This window comes from Watersipora subatra, chromosome 5 (assembly GCF_963576615.1).
Source record: "Watersipora subatra chromosome 5, tzWatSuba1.1, whole genome shotgun sequence".
Classification (NCBI taxonomy): Eukaryota; Metazoa; Bryozoa; class Gymnolaemata; order Cheilostomatida; family Watersiporidae; genus Watersipora; species Watersipora subatra.
The window spans coordinates 1,590,809-1,607,981 of NC_088712.1; the positions used below are offsets into that span (position 1 = coordinate 1,590,809).

General features: G+C 37.6%; 1 protein-coding gene across 1 annotated transcript; it reads left to right on the forward strand.

The window, feature by feature from the left end:
- The first annotated feature begins 4,865 nt into the window (after window positions 1–4,865).
- On the forward strand, window positions 4,866–10,951 carry LOC137396744 (fibrinogen C domain-containing protein 1-A-like). The gene is made up of 5 exons (XM_068083051.1): window positions 4,866–4,930; window positions 5,211–5,320; window positions 5,837–5,973; window positions 9,019–9,145; window positions 10,821–10,951. Exons 1-5 carry the CDS (start codon window positions 4,866–4,868, stop codon window positions 10,949–10,951), a joined length of 570 nt encoding a protein of 189 aa, XP_067939152.1.
- Window positions 10,952–17,173: the final 6,222 nt, after the last annotated feature.

Sequence of the window (17,173 nt, forward strand, 5' to 3'; positions counted from 1 at the left end):
ATTGTGAAGGTTTTGTGTGCTGCCCTTTACTACTCCACCAACATAAGACTCAATGTGAAGAGTATATACATGTATTTTGCTTTAATCATAAGTGGTTACAGTGAAAATCTTGCAGCAGTCACTGATACAGGCGCAGACAGCTCTGCCTCTCTACTGCAAATGTTTAGGCTTATATTGCGGGTAGATCCACCTCTTGTTCCGCTCGATATGACTGGACTCGGCTTTGCTTTGCTTTGCTTGGCTTGGCTTGGCTCGGCTTGGTTCGGCTCACACATACAGTCCATCATACACTCCCCCATTGGCGACTATGCTCTCCAATTAGTATCTTAGGGGAGAGTTAGCTGCGCCAGCGCTTCATGCTGGCAGGCACCATAGCGGAGGCACTCCACTTCCTCTAAGAGAAGCTGGCGTTCTTGGTCTTTCATCTTTTCCCTGTGTAAAAGGTTTTGCATGGCCTTGGCGGCCTTCCTCCAGTCCTGTGCATCATGCGATAACAACTGGGTTCTGTTACGGGCTCTGTCGTAGAGTTTCATGCACGGTTTGCAATCTTCGCTGTACTCCTAGTGCATGCTCGTGGGTAAGAAAAAACTCGGTTGGTGGAGGGTGATTTCCCAGCTGGTCCGGCAACGTCAGCTCTCGTCCCAACATCCGCATATTGGCTGTTTCTCTAGTTGCGGAGTGATGGGTGCCTCGGTATGCCCTCATCAGCTGAAGGAGCAACTGGTGTCACTCGTTCTGCTCTCGGGCTAGCAGTAATGCCCGCAGATAATCTCCAAGCCCACGGTTGTTCCGTTCTACAATTCTGTTTGCCTGTTGGTGGTATGGGGTAGCGGTTGACGCCCTGGGGTATGCGACATTGTTCAGGGTCAATCCTGCCCTGTCGAGAGTGGGAGTCCCATCAAGGCAAATGGTTGGTACCCAAGTAGCCAATGGCCTCTGTTCCTGAGCCAAATCTTTCTGTGATGGGCTTCCGTTCCCCTGTTCAATGCTTGCGCATTGTCAGCAGTCCTCGCAGGTTTGCCTACTGCGCCCCCGTGCCAGGTTCCTGACCGGTGCACTAAGGTATATCGGAACTCCTCCAGGATCTTGAACCACTGAGCCACCTGGTTCGAGGGTTCCTTCCTCCTACACAACCGCCAAAGAGATGCATGATCGGTCCAAAGAAGGAACTTTTGTCTATACAGATAGGTTCAGAAGTGCTTTACTGCCTTGAAAACTGCGAGCAACTCTCGTCGAGTGACGCAGTATTTGCATTTTGAGGAGGTGAGAGTTTTGCTGTAGTAGGCGATGAATTTTTTGCAGACCTTTTGTACTTGAGACAGCACGGCCCCTACCCGGCATCTACTTGCTGTTCGGGAGTCCGGATAACACAAGATTGGGGTGGAGCTGATGCTGTCCTTCAGTTTCTTGAAGGCAATCTGTTCCTCCTCCGCCCATCTCCAGCTTTCTCCCTTTGTAGTCAAGCGGTGCAAGGGGTGTGCTATCGTGGCAAACTCGGGAATGTATTGTCAGTAGGAGCTGACTGCCATGAGAAACCCTTAGAGTTCCTCAATTACGTGCGGGTTTGGCCACTCTGCAACTTCTTAGAGTTTATCTGGGTCCAAGGAGACTCCATCATTGCTTACTATGTGGCCCAGGTAGCGTACCTGGGGTCGTAGTAACTTGCATTTGGAGGGTTTCAACTTCAGCCCGGCCCTGTGAAGTCTCTAGAAGACCTCCTCTAATTGGTGCAAGTGCGTGTTGAATTCCGCTGCAATGACTATGATGTCGTCGAGGTATAACAACAACGTCTTTCAGTGGATACAGTGTACGATGTGTTCCATGAGCCTTTGGAGGGTGGCTGGGGTGGAGGTCAGCCCGAAGAGTCACACCTTCCATTTCCACAGCCCGGATCGAGTCGAGAAGACCAATCTCTTTTGGGCCTCTGCATCAAGAGGCACTAGCCATTACCCGCTCACCAGCTCGAGCGTGCAGAAGTATCAGCTGCCAGACAGCGCATCGAGGCTGTCATCGATCCTGAGTAAGGTAGGCATCCTGGTCGGCGACGGCATTCCAGCGCCTGTAGTCTATTAAGAAGCGCCACTACTTCTTCTGGACCAATACTACGGGGAAGCTCCAAGTTTCTCCAGCTGGCCCAATAAGACTCTCTTGAATAAGTCCTGGATCTGCCTTTCGGCCTCTGCCTCCTTTTTTGGTCCTAGTCTGTGGGATGGTTGCTGGATCGGTCGAGTGCCCTCCTTAAGCGGAGTTGAGTGTTCCACTTTGGAGGTCCTCCCTACGTCGTCGGTGCCCGTGCTAAACACAGTGGCAAATTGACTCAGAAAGGAGGCCAACCTTGTCATCTGGCCTGCCTCTTTACCGTTCGGTCGCGCTGCCTGAAACAACTCCTCAAGGTGAGCCAGCACTCCATTGGTTGAAGTTGAACCGGCTTCACCCAATAAGGGGTAGCCCTCTTCGACCTGCGGGAGTCTACCCCCATGTATGTGCTGACATTGGCTCCGGACTGGAGGGTCAATGGCTGTTCCGTTGTGCTTATGCATTGGGTGATGAAATGTCCTCTGGATCCGGGCTGATTTAGGCTACTTGCAAGTGGGGGTCCGTTCAGGAATCTTTCGATCAGCCCCATGGGACAGCAATTTCTCATAGTGATGTGACAATGTTTTGCCATCTCTGTCCGGGCTGGCACCACCATTCCCCTGCACAAATACACTTTGCTTGGTAACAGCTGTCTATGTCGGTCTGTACAGACTAGTTTGCAGCCATCCACTTGAACCAAAGGCTGTTCAAACTCAAGGGAGCATTGATGGGCCACGAAGAATGGTATACTCAATATGGCATCTTCGCTCAGGTGACTGACTACAAAAACTTCCTCCTTTTTTACGGTCCTCAGACAAATCGGCAACCAGATTATTCCATAGAAAGGAAGCCGGTTTCCGTCAGCCAGTAGACCGTAGTGGTCGCTCTCCTCGAGACGGTCTTGTACGGCTGCAGGTAGTCAGTCGAAGACTTGTTTATTTAGCAGGTTCATGGTGCATCCGGTGTCTTGGAGAAACTGGGTGGGCCGCCCCACCACTCTTCCTGGAATGAAATAGCTGGTTGAGTGAGTTCAGCTGAGGGCTTGCACCATAATGGCATCTTCCTGGTTGTCTTCCGGAGTAGCCTATCTTTGTATTCAAGTGTAGTTGGTCCTTGGGATCGTCCTACACCCTGAGTTGACTGGTGGCCCCATTGGTCGTTGTTCTTTGGGTGGAAGGGGTATCGGTCCTGCCGCTTTGAAGGCAAGCTTCTGATGGCATCGCCCTGTGGAACTAACCTCGCTGGTCTTTGGCATCGTGAGTGGGGGATTTGGTAGTCACTCCCCTACGTTTCTGGCTGCGTCCTTGCCATTCACACGGAAGGGCATAGACGGCATCCGATAGCAGGAAAGCGTTGGAAATGGCTTCGCTTAAGGACTGATAACAATTTCGGGTTTCCACAAATTTTTCCTGTGCATGAAACTCTCTCAGTGTAGCCCTTGCTGGTTGAAACTATCCGTCAGTGTCCACCAAATCTCGGGTGGCTTCGGTACATCTCTGGGGTTGTTTGGCCTTGGCACAGCCAGCAGCCAGAGCTACTGCTGTGGCCTCCCTCTCGTCTCCCGAAGCCGGTTTTGAATAGTGGGGGCAGTTCTTCCAAACGTGCCCTGGCTGGCCACAACTCCAGCAAAAGGTAGTTGGCTGGCTTGCTTTTTCTGTTCATGTGTAGACTCGCTCTTGAAGCCGTTCTACTTTCCCAGTAAGAGATTGGACTAGCCTGGCTAGTCAGTCAATGGCGTTGGTTTCGGCCAAGTTCACATCGCCAGGGGGTTCCCCCTCAAAAGCTCGCACAAAAAATCCGGCAGGTTTGTGTTCGCCTCCTCGGATCCGGAGGTAATCATTCTTGGCCTGTACAGCGTCTGCTAGTGTGGGTGTCTGTATGGTCAACATGTGCTGCTGCAGGACAGGGTCCCCTAGTGAGCTGCAAAACATATCCATGATCATGTTATTTTGATGGGGGTGCGGTACGTCTCTGTATGCGATGCATACCAGCCCCTTCGCTTCTATGGGTTGCTCCTGGAGCAATGTTTTTTTTATCCCATCTGAGGGTGTTGAGCCGGCTTAGCGCCTGTCTGGTGGATAGACCAAACTTTGCCTGAAGGGCATTGAATACAGCTTCTGGATTCTCAGTCTGCCCACAGTCCTCGGCCTTTTTTTCCAGTGCCTCTCGGAGGTGCAACAGCGTCGCTCCTCCTGCCCATTGTTAGCGTCGACCACCTCCAGGAAGCGAGCAATAAAAAATTCCACGTCTCCTTTTCCCTTGTACTGAGGAACCTCAAATTGAGGTGCCGGTTCCTGAGACCGTGGCATCAGTAGCACTAATTATAGCGCCTCAACTAGCCAGTCGGGTTCCGGATCGGGGCTTTGTGCCTTTCTATTGGCCATGTTTTCTGGCGGGGCTTCCAGTAGATTTCTGCTCCTTTTCTAGGGCAGCTCTTCTATCGAGTTCATTGCTGCAGGCAGGGTTTTACACAGCTCTCTCTGGCTTTTTTCCTGTTGCCAGGAAGTTCTTCCAGTAAGAGCAGTGTTGCCATTTTTTCAAGCAGGCCCTATCCCGTGTAGTCTGGGTTTCTCTTTACTGCCACTTTAAAAGCAGCAGAAAGTTCATACAGCAATCTAGTAATCCAGTACGAGTCTCATGGTGAAGTTTTTTGGGATTGTTTTAATCCCACTGCTGCCACCAGTGTAAAGGTTTTGGGTGCTGCCCTTTCCTACTCCACCAAAATAAGTCTCAGTGTGAACAGTATATACATGTATTTGCTTTAATCATAAGTGGTTACAGCAAAAATCATGCAACAGTCAATGATACAGGCGCAGACAGCTCTGTCTCTACTGCAAATGTTAAGGCGTATATAGTGGGTAGCCCCGCCTCTTGTTCCACTCGATTGGACTGGACTCGGCTCAGCTTGGCTCGACTCGACTTGGTTCGGCTTAGCTTGGCTCAGCTGGGCTTGGTTCGGCTCACACATACAGTCCATCACAATATAATAATAGGTTTTCAATAGAGTTGTTTAATACTTTAATAGATTGTCAGGAGCACTATGAACATGGAGCAGCTACTTCTGGAGTTTACTTGATAGATCCCCTTACCAGCAGTCAAACGCCATTCTCTGTTTGGTGTGATTTTTTTGATAGTCATGGATGGACTGTTTTCCAAAAACGTTTTGATGGCAGCGTTGATTTTTACCAGAACTGGTTAAGTTACAAAGAGGGATTTGGCACCATAACTGGAGAGCACTGGCTAGGTAAGAATACTGAAATTAGTTTCTCTTTAACGATATGGTTCCAAGATATTTTTTCCCTAAATATTTTGTCCTTTTGTTCAGCGTGAAGTGTTTAAATAGTAAACCCAACAAAGAGGTCAATATATAAAATAAAGTTACTATTAATTCCTTGGCGCTTTGAACACATAATATAAAAACGTTCTAAAACTTTTAGTTTACTCTGCGTAACATTTAAAAGTATAATATAAAGAGTTCTATTAAACATCTAATGTGGTACTACGCTGCTAAATCTAGTAATAAAAGAAGCTGAATATCGCTTTCTAATCTCTCTGGCTTTCTAAGAACATTTTCAAACTTAAAAGCCTGCTTTTATTCAACTCCTGATGACATACATGTAAATGTACATCAATCATTAAAACTTTACTATGATGGATAACAAACTGACATTCATCAACTAAAATACCAGGTGCGTCCTTTTAAAATGTATCCCAAAATATATGCTAATGAATGTATGTTTTTGTTGTTATTATATTTTAGGACTGGATAGGATTCACGCTTTGACTCAGACTAATATGAGGCTGAACATTCTTGTCAAAGCAGCCAATGGGACTCTTCAGTCAGGAACCTGGTCTAGATTTTTCATTGGGAGTGAGGGAGACAATTACAAGCTAAACGTGAGTACACAAAAATCAAAGAAAGTAAATATATGCTAGTAGCGAAAGAGAGAACTAGAAGATAAATATGAGTGCCTAGTACATAAGGACATAAGAAAATGAGTGTATGCTAGTGGTGAGAGGTGACTACAAACTAAGTGTGATTACATAGGGAAACGTGGATTGATTGGAATCATAAAAATCTCATAAACAGAAACACTGTACATGAAGTTGGTAAAAGAGGTAAATATGTGTGCTGAGTTGATTGAATGACAGTTAATTAACAGTTGGTAAGAATCACATAGCCCCCTAGATCTATTTCATCTAAAATGATTAAAATGAAAATAGTTAATATTAAGTTACAATATTAAAACGATTTAAACACTGAAAAAGAGAAATTTTTCTCGCGAATATAAGTTGTCTCTTACACATACGTACACAGACCTCCTTTGGCCGTCAGCTATCTTTATGTTATTAGTCTACTAATAATTATATGTATATAAATGGACCTACCCAGCAACCTTTACCTCTGCCTCACGCTGAGTAAATTGTCTGCTTTTTTATACTTTCAGAGCGATTAATAACTAAAACAAAAACCTCAAAATCTAGACTAAATAAAAAATTACTGATAAAAATCACAATGAAAATTTATATAATAATATAGTATAATGATACAGTATAATGCTAATTATCCATTAATAGTAAATCAGTTTTTAATAATCATACTTGAACACAAAACGGAGAAAGAGGAATGGACCAGTTCCCAAGTGTGCATGTGTGGTGCATGCATGCGTTGTGCGTGAGTGCTTGCGTTGGTGCATGTGTGTGAAAAGGTTACTGTTGCACCAGAAGCCGTCTATCAAAACTTTGAATACTTCGCATACAATGAACTTACCCAGTGACTATTAGCTCTGCTTCACGCTGAGTAAGTCATCTGCTTTTATATATATATATATATATATATATATATATATATATATATATATACATACAAAACTATTGATGACAAAAACAAAAAATTAGAGACCTAAACGGAATAAAAACTACCTGATAAAAATCAAGATGAAAGTTCATACATTTTATTAATATTAGTTGTCATTAATAGTAAATTGAGATTCAAGAATAGTAATTACACACCTAATGAAGAAACAGGAATGAATGTGTTCCCATAAGTTGATATCACTTTTTACCTCTTTAAACAATGCTCATAACACATGGTAATTATTATGGGAGCTAACCAGTTATTACAAAGACATATGGAAATTATCTTTTCAAGTGACATACATATTTTAAAAACAAAATTCTATTGAAAAACAATTGTTGCATAAAACCCAACATCAAAGTGCACACCAAATGCATTATTTCTAAATAAAATAATATAAAAAATAAAATGAGAGCTTGCTATGGATCTAACGTACATTCAAACTTACAGCTCTTACTAAACAGTAGGTTAGCGATGTGAGTTATAGAATATCTTCATTCAGTTAGTTTTCTAATTGAAAGTGTTATAACTATAAAAAGTGCTTTTTCTAATATTATTAATATGGCAGTTTGTAAGGCTTCGATAAACATGGGCTAGCCTGTAAAATTTAATGGAGTTGTATACATAAATAACAAAGGGTTTTAATGGAGAATATACAAAAGGTTTTAATCACTGGATTTCCACGCATCGATTGGATTCGGAGTAGAGCTCTGCTGACCAATTTGCATCTTACGGTTTTCCCGGTTCAGTGTTGTTGAACTTTATCAATTTTTCCAAGATCACCCATCTATTCTTCAAAACACAACTTGTCAAAAAATACTCAATTTTAGGTCTTGGTTAGTTTACAATTAACACTTTGTACGTGTGTTGTACTAACTCAGCGAAGAAAGCTGATCAGAATTTTTTTTAAATCGATAATATGAATGCCCCTCAATATTACAAAACAGCAACATAAGTTGCTACACGCAATACAGTTACTACTTTAAAAGTTGCATAAAAGACAATTAGTTTTAGCAAACAAAATTTTTCCATACTTGAAAACTTGAGCCTAGGAAAAGGTTGGCACCAGTGCAGTGAGAATCTGTACAATCGTTAAGTTCAGCTATTTGATGAATAAGGTAATGATTAAAATAAAAAGGTAGTGAATGAAAAAATAATAATAAGGTGATAAAAAATTAAAAGGTAATTATCTCATCATTGTTGTATGAGCAACTTATCAATAATAGTAAGCTCGAAACCGCTCAAAGCATTGAAACCCAGTGAATGTAGAGTACACAAAGGGTTTTAATGCAGAGTACACAAAAGGTTTCAATGTAGAATATACAAAGGGTTTCAACGTAGAGTATACAAAGGGTTTGAATGTAGAGTATACAGAGGGTTTTAATGTAGAGTATACAAAAGGTTTCAATGTAGAGTACACAAAGAGTTTCAATGTAGAGTACACAAAGGGTTTTAATGTAGAGTACACAAAGGATTTCAATATACAGTACATAAAGGGTGTCAATGTAGAGTACACAAAGGGTTTCAATGCAGAGTATACAATGGGTTTCAATGTAGAGTACACAAAAGGGTTTCAATGTAGAGTATACAAAGGGTTTCAATGTAGAGTATATAAAGGGCTTCAATGTAGATTATACAGAGGGTTTCAATGTAGAGTATACAAAGGATTTCAATGTAGAGTATTCAAAACGTTTCAATGTGAAGCACACAAAGAGTTTTTATGTAAAGTACCCAAAAGATCCCAATGGTACACAAAGGTGCAATTGCACTTCCATGAAAATTATCGAAATAATATTTTGCATAATATACAATTCTTTATTGCTGCAGATTTTATAATGTGATATCTTAAAAAATTAAAAGTGTAAATAAAAATTTTGGTTTGTCATAAAGTTTGGTCTTCAGCAAACAAGAAAACATTTTTCGCTAAAATTCGGTTTTTATTAAGAAATAAAGTTTTAATGTTCAAATTTATTATTTCATTGAATTCACTATTCATCTGATTTAGTAAATTATTTATTTTATATTTATCATTTTCCACTGTATTAATTTGTATTATATTGTGTGTTTATTTATTTTACCAACAGGTTAGCAGTGTAGCTTATACTGGGAGTCTTGATGAGTACCGCCTCTCCTGGCACAATGGTATGTCCTTCACAACTAAGGACAGAGACCATGATACATGGAATAAAAACTGTGCAACATCATACTATGGTAACTATAAACTTGTATGAAGCTGTCTATTTTTTCACGACTCATATAAACATAATTTCATTTAAATGTATCATTATACAATAATTACCTAGTAACGAGTTATTTTATGTTATATTAACACTATTCACTTTACAATACTTATTATTATAAAAATAACTAGCTAAGTGTCTATCATGGAGTGTTTATACCAGGTCAGGGTATAAAGAAGATCGTGAATATTTATTTTTTTACTGGTAAATAGCGTAACTTTGTCATAAATTTAGCAGCAAGGAATGCAGGCTAATGTAGTACAGTCATACGAGTGCCCCGAGTGCAAATCGAGATATGAGCAAAGTTTCGAGTGAGTTACTAACTTGAGATACCAGAAATCTTTGAGATATGAACTTACAAGCCGGTTGTCAGTCATCAAATAGCCAAAATAAAAATCGTAAAATGATTCACATTTTTTTGCAAATAATAAATAAATAAATAGGTATTTATTTGGTTATTTGTTATTTTGTGAGCATAGATAGTAAATTAGAGCATTTAAAACATGTCTTTCCATCGTAATGTCCTGCTTTAGGTATTTTTTTACCAAGTATGCAAACGGATTAATTTGTATTTAGTTATTTTATATAGAAAATATTGCATTTATATACAACCACTTTGACATATGATCTCAGTCCCAGAATGCATTAAGCTTGTATGTTGAGGTATGACTTTACACTCTATCAATAGCAATTGAGTTTAATATAGTCTTGGTTACAATGGTATTTGTATTATTATATGACTCATCGAGTTTTATAGTATAACTCGATTTGTGAAAACCTTTACACACATAATAAAATAAAGTAATCAATTTACATTTAAAGATAATAATAAAGTAATATTGCAATAAATTTTCAGCAAATATAAACAAACCGTTAATTATTAGTGTTGAGTATATCTCACCTTGTTAACCTTTACAATTAATTCACTAGGAGATCGTAACTCCTATAGACACAAAGGAGTGATAGAAGTTGGTCTATCTCAATGATTACCATCTTCATTGTCCCCTTTTTAATACTTTAGTAACAATTATGGTACTGATAATTATAACTTGTATCGGCTACTTAAAAGTTGTATTTAATTTATATGTTTCTAGTCAAAATCCTTTTCTATCTGTACTATGATATTGTACGATGACAGCTTATCAACTAGATCTGAGAGTTGCTGTCTGACTGCAGGTTTGAGAGATTGTATGAGTTTAAACCAGTAGACTTTAAATCATCATATGAACTTTAACCTTAAACTTTACACTATGAATAATTCCAACCAGATCCTTATACAAGTTACCTGCAGTAAAACACATTCTTGTGAGCAGATACCGGCTGTTAATATTAAAAATTAATAACATGTTATTTTAAAGGTAACATTATATTATTATTAATAATATTATACTATTAATATTCACAAATAAATAAATTTTCATTTTAAAATGGCGTTCAGTCTCGACTAAAAAAATTGACTGCATAAACTGAAGAATGACAGCTTGTGATTTAATATTTACTACTGAAACATACTGGAAAAGAACACAATGTTATTATAAAGCTAGCAGCAAGAACCACAGGCTACACATTATATATATATAAGGTGTAGACAGATGAGAGCAATTATTTTGAACACAAACTTAGTTAGAGCATCATGTATATTGCAGGTGCCTGGTGGTACAGAAGTTGTATGAAATGCCAACTCAATGGGGGCTATGATAAAACTGACAGTTCTGGAATCTACTGGAATAACTTTTATCAGCTGAAAGAGACAGTGATGAGAGTCAGCAGAGATTAAGTTGTATCAACTCTAGTCAATAGACACAACTAACTAGTTACTAAACTCTATTGACTTTATGATGTATAAACATGACTTTGTTGGAACTCTAATATATTATATTTATAATTAGAGTATATGTTGGTTGGCTGATGATGTCACCATAAACACTCTTATAAATTATTTATGATTTTGTCTAAAATCAAATATATAAAATGATAGACCAACTATTTTCTCTACCTAGTGCAGGTAAAATTGTATTTGTATAGCAAAATATGGCTGCTTTCCAAACGCCATGCATTTTGGGTTAAGTGGCATCAAAGGACTCTCCACACTATTGACAAGTTTATAAGAGAGCTGATTTTTTTTTCAAATTTAAGCTCATTACTAGTGAAATAATAATTATAATGACAATAAAAGTGAACCAAAACACATTTTAATATCTCTGTCACTCATTTTAATAATGTGGAGACCTTATTGAAAATGTAAAATTAAACATCCATTACGTATGCCGCATTTAAGCATGAATAAGTTATCGATACTCAAATATTTTAATTCACTGCATTGCTTTGTAAAGGAAAGGCAATTACTTGCTTTATTTTGTTTGCTGCTAAAAATTTTATCTGCATAGCGCTGTGTTGTTAGCAATCCTCTTTTAGTTTTAGTTCATTTTGTTATCGCTAGCAACCTTATATGTACATATATGTTGTATTAGTTGTTGCCAATTTCAGTGTGTTTTTGTTTTTGCTAGCAACCAAAGTTGATGAATTGGTTGTTGTCAGTTTCAGTTTGTTTAGTTATTGCTAGCAACCATATATGTTGTATAGGTTATTTTTAGTTTCAGTTTGTTTAGTTATTGCTAGCAACCATATATGCTGTATAGGTTATTGTTAGTTTCAGTTTGTTTAGTAGTTCCTTGCAACCATGAATGTTGTAATGGATGTTGTTAGTTTCAGTTTGTTTTGTGTTGCTAGCAACCATATATGATGTATAGGTGGTTGAATTTAATGTCAGTCACAGTGTCAACACCAACCTGTTTATAAAAGAGATTATATTTGTTTCTGCAATAGATTTGCTTAGAATAATTTAAAAAGTTTGATGATGTGTTATATTTAAGTTGACATTTGGGCTAAGGTACAATGGTAGCCAACACACTGATACTCTTACCACGCTAGACACAACTTTTCTTGTCTTCATTGCGCTAGGCACAAAGTCTTTTATAAGCAGACGTTGGACTGGTGCTTAGTTAGTGGTGAGCCTAGGAAGGGCTATGTCATACTTGGTTACTTTTTACAAAATAACCAAGTATACTTGAACAGCTGTGCAAGTATACTGAGCTGCAGAGCTACTAGTTTCTACTAAACTTTGTTAACTGAACTGGTTTCAGAAAACTGATAGGTAGGTTTTATTTTATTCTCTTTTTTACCTTTTATCTCTTCTATCTTTTTCTTACCTGAGATAACAGTAATAATTTTCAACTTTTGGTAGTGACGCTGGCCATATTTTTATGTATAAGTATGTACCTTTCTTTTGTAGGTTTTCTGTTGTATTCCATGCTTCTAAATTACACAAATGCAAATTGTTGAACATTGTTACATGTATTTTTATTTTTGATTATCAGCATATACTTTTATTAGAGTACACTTAGCCTACTAGCTAATGTACAACTGTAGACCACACACACTGACACTCTTCATACGCTAGACACAAAGTCTTTTATAAGCAGACGCCGGACTGGTGCTTAGTTAGTAGTGAGCCTTGGAAGGAAACTGTCATAATTTGTTACTTTGTCTACTGAACTGGTTTAAGGTAACCAATAGGTAGGTTTTATTTTATTCTCTTCTACCCTACCTTTTAGCTCTTCTATCCTCTTCTTCACTGAGATAACGATAATAACTTTTAATATTTGGTGGTGCCACAGGCCATGTTTTATACATATGCATGTACCTTTGCTCTGTAATTTGTTCAATATCATTCTATAGATATAAATTGCACAAATGCAAGTTATTGAATATTTTATAAGTGATTTTGACAGTGTCATGTCTTATGATAAAATAAAAACTGATAGATGCTGTAGTGAAGATATTGTAAAGGACACTGTAAGTAACTCTTCAGGTGTTTTATGGACGGGTTCTAGTTTTCTGTAAATTCATTGTATTGTAAAAAAAACATCTGAAAATGGAATAATATTTATCACAAAAATTGATATTTTGATAACCGTGAAAAATTTTCTGAAGGTTTCAAGGTTTTGTGAATTTTACAACCCATTTTTACAAATGTGGAAGTTTTTGGAGACTTTGCTATTTGATAAGTCTGTGTGAATAAATTCAACAATAATATAGGCAATAATGTTATCAGGGCTGACACAAATAATTCAATGATTTGAATCATGGATTTATTCCATGATTTGAATCATAATTTTTTTGGGCAAAATCTCAATCTTTTTCAAGAAAATAAGCTATTTTTCATAATGTTCCATGAATTGGTGTTTGTTGACAAACTATCTTGTTTTGGCGAGTGTGTAGTGAATCTGTGCAAGCGTTGAAAGGTATAGGAATTTTTGGTTTCATTCACTCAAAAATGGAAAATCGGCTCGGTACTGAAAAAGCGAATAAACTGGTATATTAGTACTTTACATTATCAACCACATCAATCCCACTGAGGAATAGGCTTTAAATATTTCATATCGCCTTTTTATGTCTGTCCCAAATCTGTAGTAATACGGTCTTCCCAGCAACATTTACAATTTTTCTACCAAACTCCACACCAATGGTGTTTGTGGACCCGTCTTTGACTAAATTGATAACAAGAGGTCATTAAAGGTCAAGAGGTCATTAAAAGCTACAACTTTAGCCAATGCAGCTGTAGCTACAGTCAAATAAGTGTTATTGAATCAAGATCATGGTAACATCTGCACTTTGTCATATTCCAAATAGACTCGGCTGGAATATGACATCTGCCTTGAGACAGCCTGAACAAGTTACTTTACCCTACATCATAAAAGTTTAAAAAGTCAAAGCGATAGGCAATACATCAACTTCCTCAGGCTAGTGCATTTGTCTAATTTGGAATGATAAAAACTGAACACTAGTCATTCGCTATTGTGTTAAGTTTCAACCAATCAACAACAAAAACAGGTAAAAACAACCTCTAAAAATAGTCTGTGTTTTTAGTGTGTGGAAGGCTCATTTTTATAACATACTACAAACTTACATGTACTAGTGAAAAACTAGAAAACCATCCATATTAGCAATAATGTGGCACTGATGAGTTAAAGCAGCAACATCGTATGTGAGAGATATGATAACATGATAATTTTGCAGTTTAGCCATGGATTGCTTCCACTTTCATTATTTGTTAAATCAACCAAAGATCATTTATTACTTGCTGATGAAAAATAAGCTGTGGAACTTCTAAGGTGTAACTTAGTCAGATCTGTTTCAGACTTGCTGACTAAAACCAACCTTTTGGCAGTTTGGTAACTAGCCTAAAGTTGGCGAAATGCCAATGCACCATAATTTAATTCTTAGGTGGTAATAATTTAGTTCCTAAGTGTTAATAGTCCAAATCATTATGACTTTGACATAATATAGGTAGTAATCTCCAATTGAGATTTTACCACTGCAACTAATAAACAAAACAGTTGCATAATATTGGAAAAATATTTACTAAAACTACGTTTAATCCTCAATTGCTGCTTTAACTATCATAGCTTCCCGATAACCTTCATTTGGATATGCACCACAATATGATGTCTGTCTGAATGGATGGCTAAGACATAAATGTGGAACACATTCTATTGATATAAAAGTCACCGAGCAACAACTAGTCGAAAGTGATCAAAGTAGAACCTTTACCAACAATTATAGCTCGAGAACTTTTTAACTGATGAATAGAATATGAGCTCTTTCATTTATAATAAAACCACCAACATATACTTTCCAGTACTTTGCTACCATAAATGGCTCAAGAATAATCATCACTCCCCAGTCATTATTCACTGTTAGTTTATGTATGCGCATATACGTGTATAACACATATATAGGTACATATATAAATTTCGAATGTGGTTCAAGTGTTCTGAAATGCTAAAATTCTTGATCATACATTGAAAATATTGCATCTTCATTTCGCACAAAACATCCCATTTTCCGGTAGGGTTTGGAATGCAACCCTGTCGAAGTAGCGGATAATTGTATCACTGTCAAGACTACGATCTGACAAACGGAAATGATGAAAGAGAACTCACTCATACAAGCAAATTCATACCAATACACAAGAAATTCTAGCAAGACATAAGCTGAACATGAAAATGTACCTAAATGGAAATCAACAAATAATGTTAAGATGAAAAAAATTTAGCTAAAAACTTTAAAAGCAGTTTCACAGCCCTAAACTTTACAGATGGTAGTGTTTTCCTTTAATGACTTATGCAAAATTAAATTTAGAATTGTGGCTCATGAGGTGAAAGTTGGTTTAATCATTAAAAGTACATTATATATATTATAGAATACTTGCAGCTGCCTATGGGCCAGCTTGCATCAGCATATTATAAAAAGTTTGGACAACTCAATGTTTGTAGAAGTTAAGATAAACAATAGATATTACAACAGCTCTATCACACAACAGAGAATAGATTTCAATACTCAGCTATGATGACCTTGAAAAATCAGAAGACGTGGTCTACTCTTCATCTTGAACAAGGTGTTTTAAAAATGGCGAACTAATGCATAGGTGCAAAAGAAATGTGCCTTAATCAGTTTTGTAAAACAATTAGACTAAACAGGGCCTAATAAATAAAACAAACAATTAATAAATTACAACATGACCTTGGAATACACGTCACCTTCATATGACTTTGACATACTGACCACTTTCAATCATAGAAAGAAATTGACGAAGCCGAATATAAATTTTCCAATGTCTTATGGTCGTCGGTTAATAGCACTACATGAACATAACAACTTATGACGAGTGTCTTTAAGTGAACAGCTACCTGTGACACCTGCCACTCACCATGAAATGTCATAAATTAATAGAGCTCCAGCAGCTCTTCTGTAGTATCTCCTTCTGACTGATCTAAAACATTTAGCCAATCAGCAGCGACTTTAAGGTAGTTGTAAAGCGTTCTATCCAATTTGAACTCAGCGAGGATATGTGAAAAGGATGTGTAAACTCAGGCCACCACCATCCACAATATGAACCTTTCTATCAGGACTTTTGAAATGACTGACTGAATGTTTTAAAATGCCAGGATGTTTTAAAATTAAAATTGACAAAACTTGAGCACGATTAAAACGCTCAGATCAATAGAAACTGTGATTATGACAACTATATTTTCAAAGAGACCAACAGAGTAGAGACTCGTAATGATGTAACTTGAATACAATAGCCAATATTAACTATAGCAATGATAGATACTAAATCAATTTGTTTTCATTTTAATTTTGAAACATCCTTGCCGTCAGATTGCAGTATAATATAAAATAATATTATCTTATTTTTGTGCTATCGTCAAATAGATATTTGCCTAATACATGTAGATGCTTCGCTTTTGTTAGCTAATACAGGAAATTCTTTTTAGTCGCTTGTTCTTTTTGCAGCCGAGAGTTGCAAAGAGTTTGACAGAAAATAGAAGTGTAACGCTGCAACATATACGCAACAGCCTATAGCAACTAGTGACGCCATTATAGCATGTATTTTTCTTCTGAGCGTTTTAACACCAATCAATTTATGTCGATTTTATTCTTGATAAATCTTGGCAGTCAGATCACTTCCATCATCAAAACAATCAAAAGTTAATTGAAAATGTTGATAATTATATTCATTAAGTATATTAGTATTTATAATATTTTTTGGTAAAACCAACTAAATTTTGCTCTAGGTTCATCTTTAACCTGATCAGTTATCTCAAATACCTAATAGAAAGGCTCACAGTGTTGCCTTGACAGCTAGTGGTCTGATTTTACACCCCCTTATTGCATCCTCACTGAGTTCAGATTGGATAGAGTTCATTACAACTACCTTAAGAGCCATTGCCGATTGGTTAAATGTTTTAGATCAGTCACAATGAGCTACTACAGAGGAGCTGCTGGAGTTGTCTTGTTTTATGACATTCCATGGTGAGTGGCAGGTGTCACAGGTAGCTGTTCATTTAAAGATACTCGTCGTAAGTTGTCACATTTATTTAGTGCTGTTAACCGACAACGGTTAACAATTGAAAAATTGAAGTGAAAAATTGAA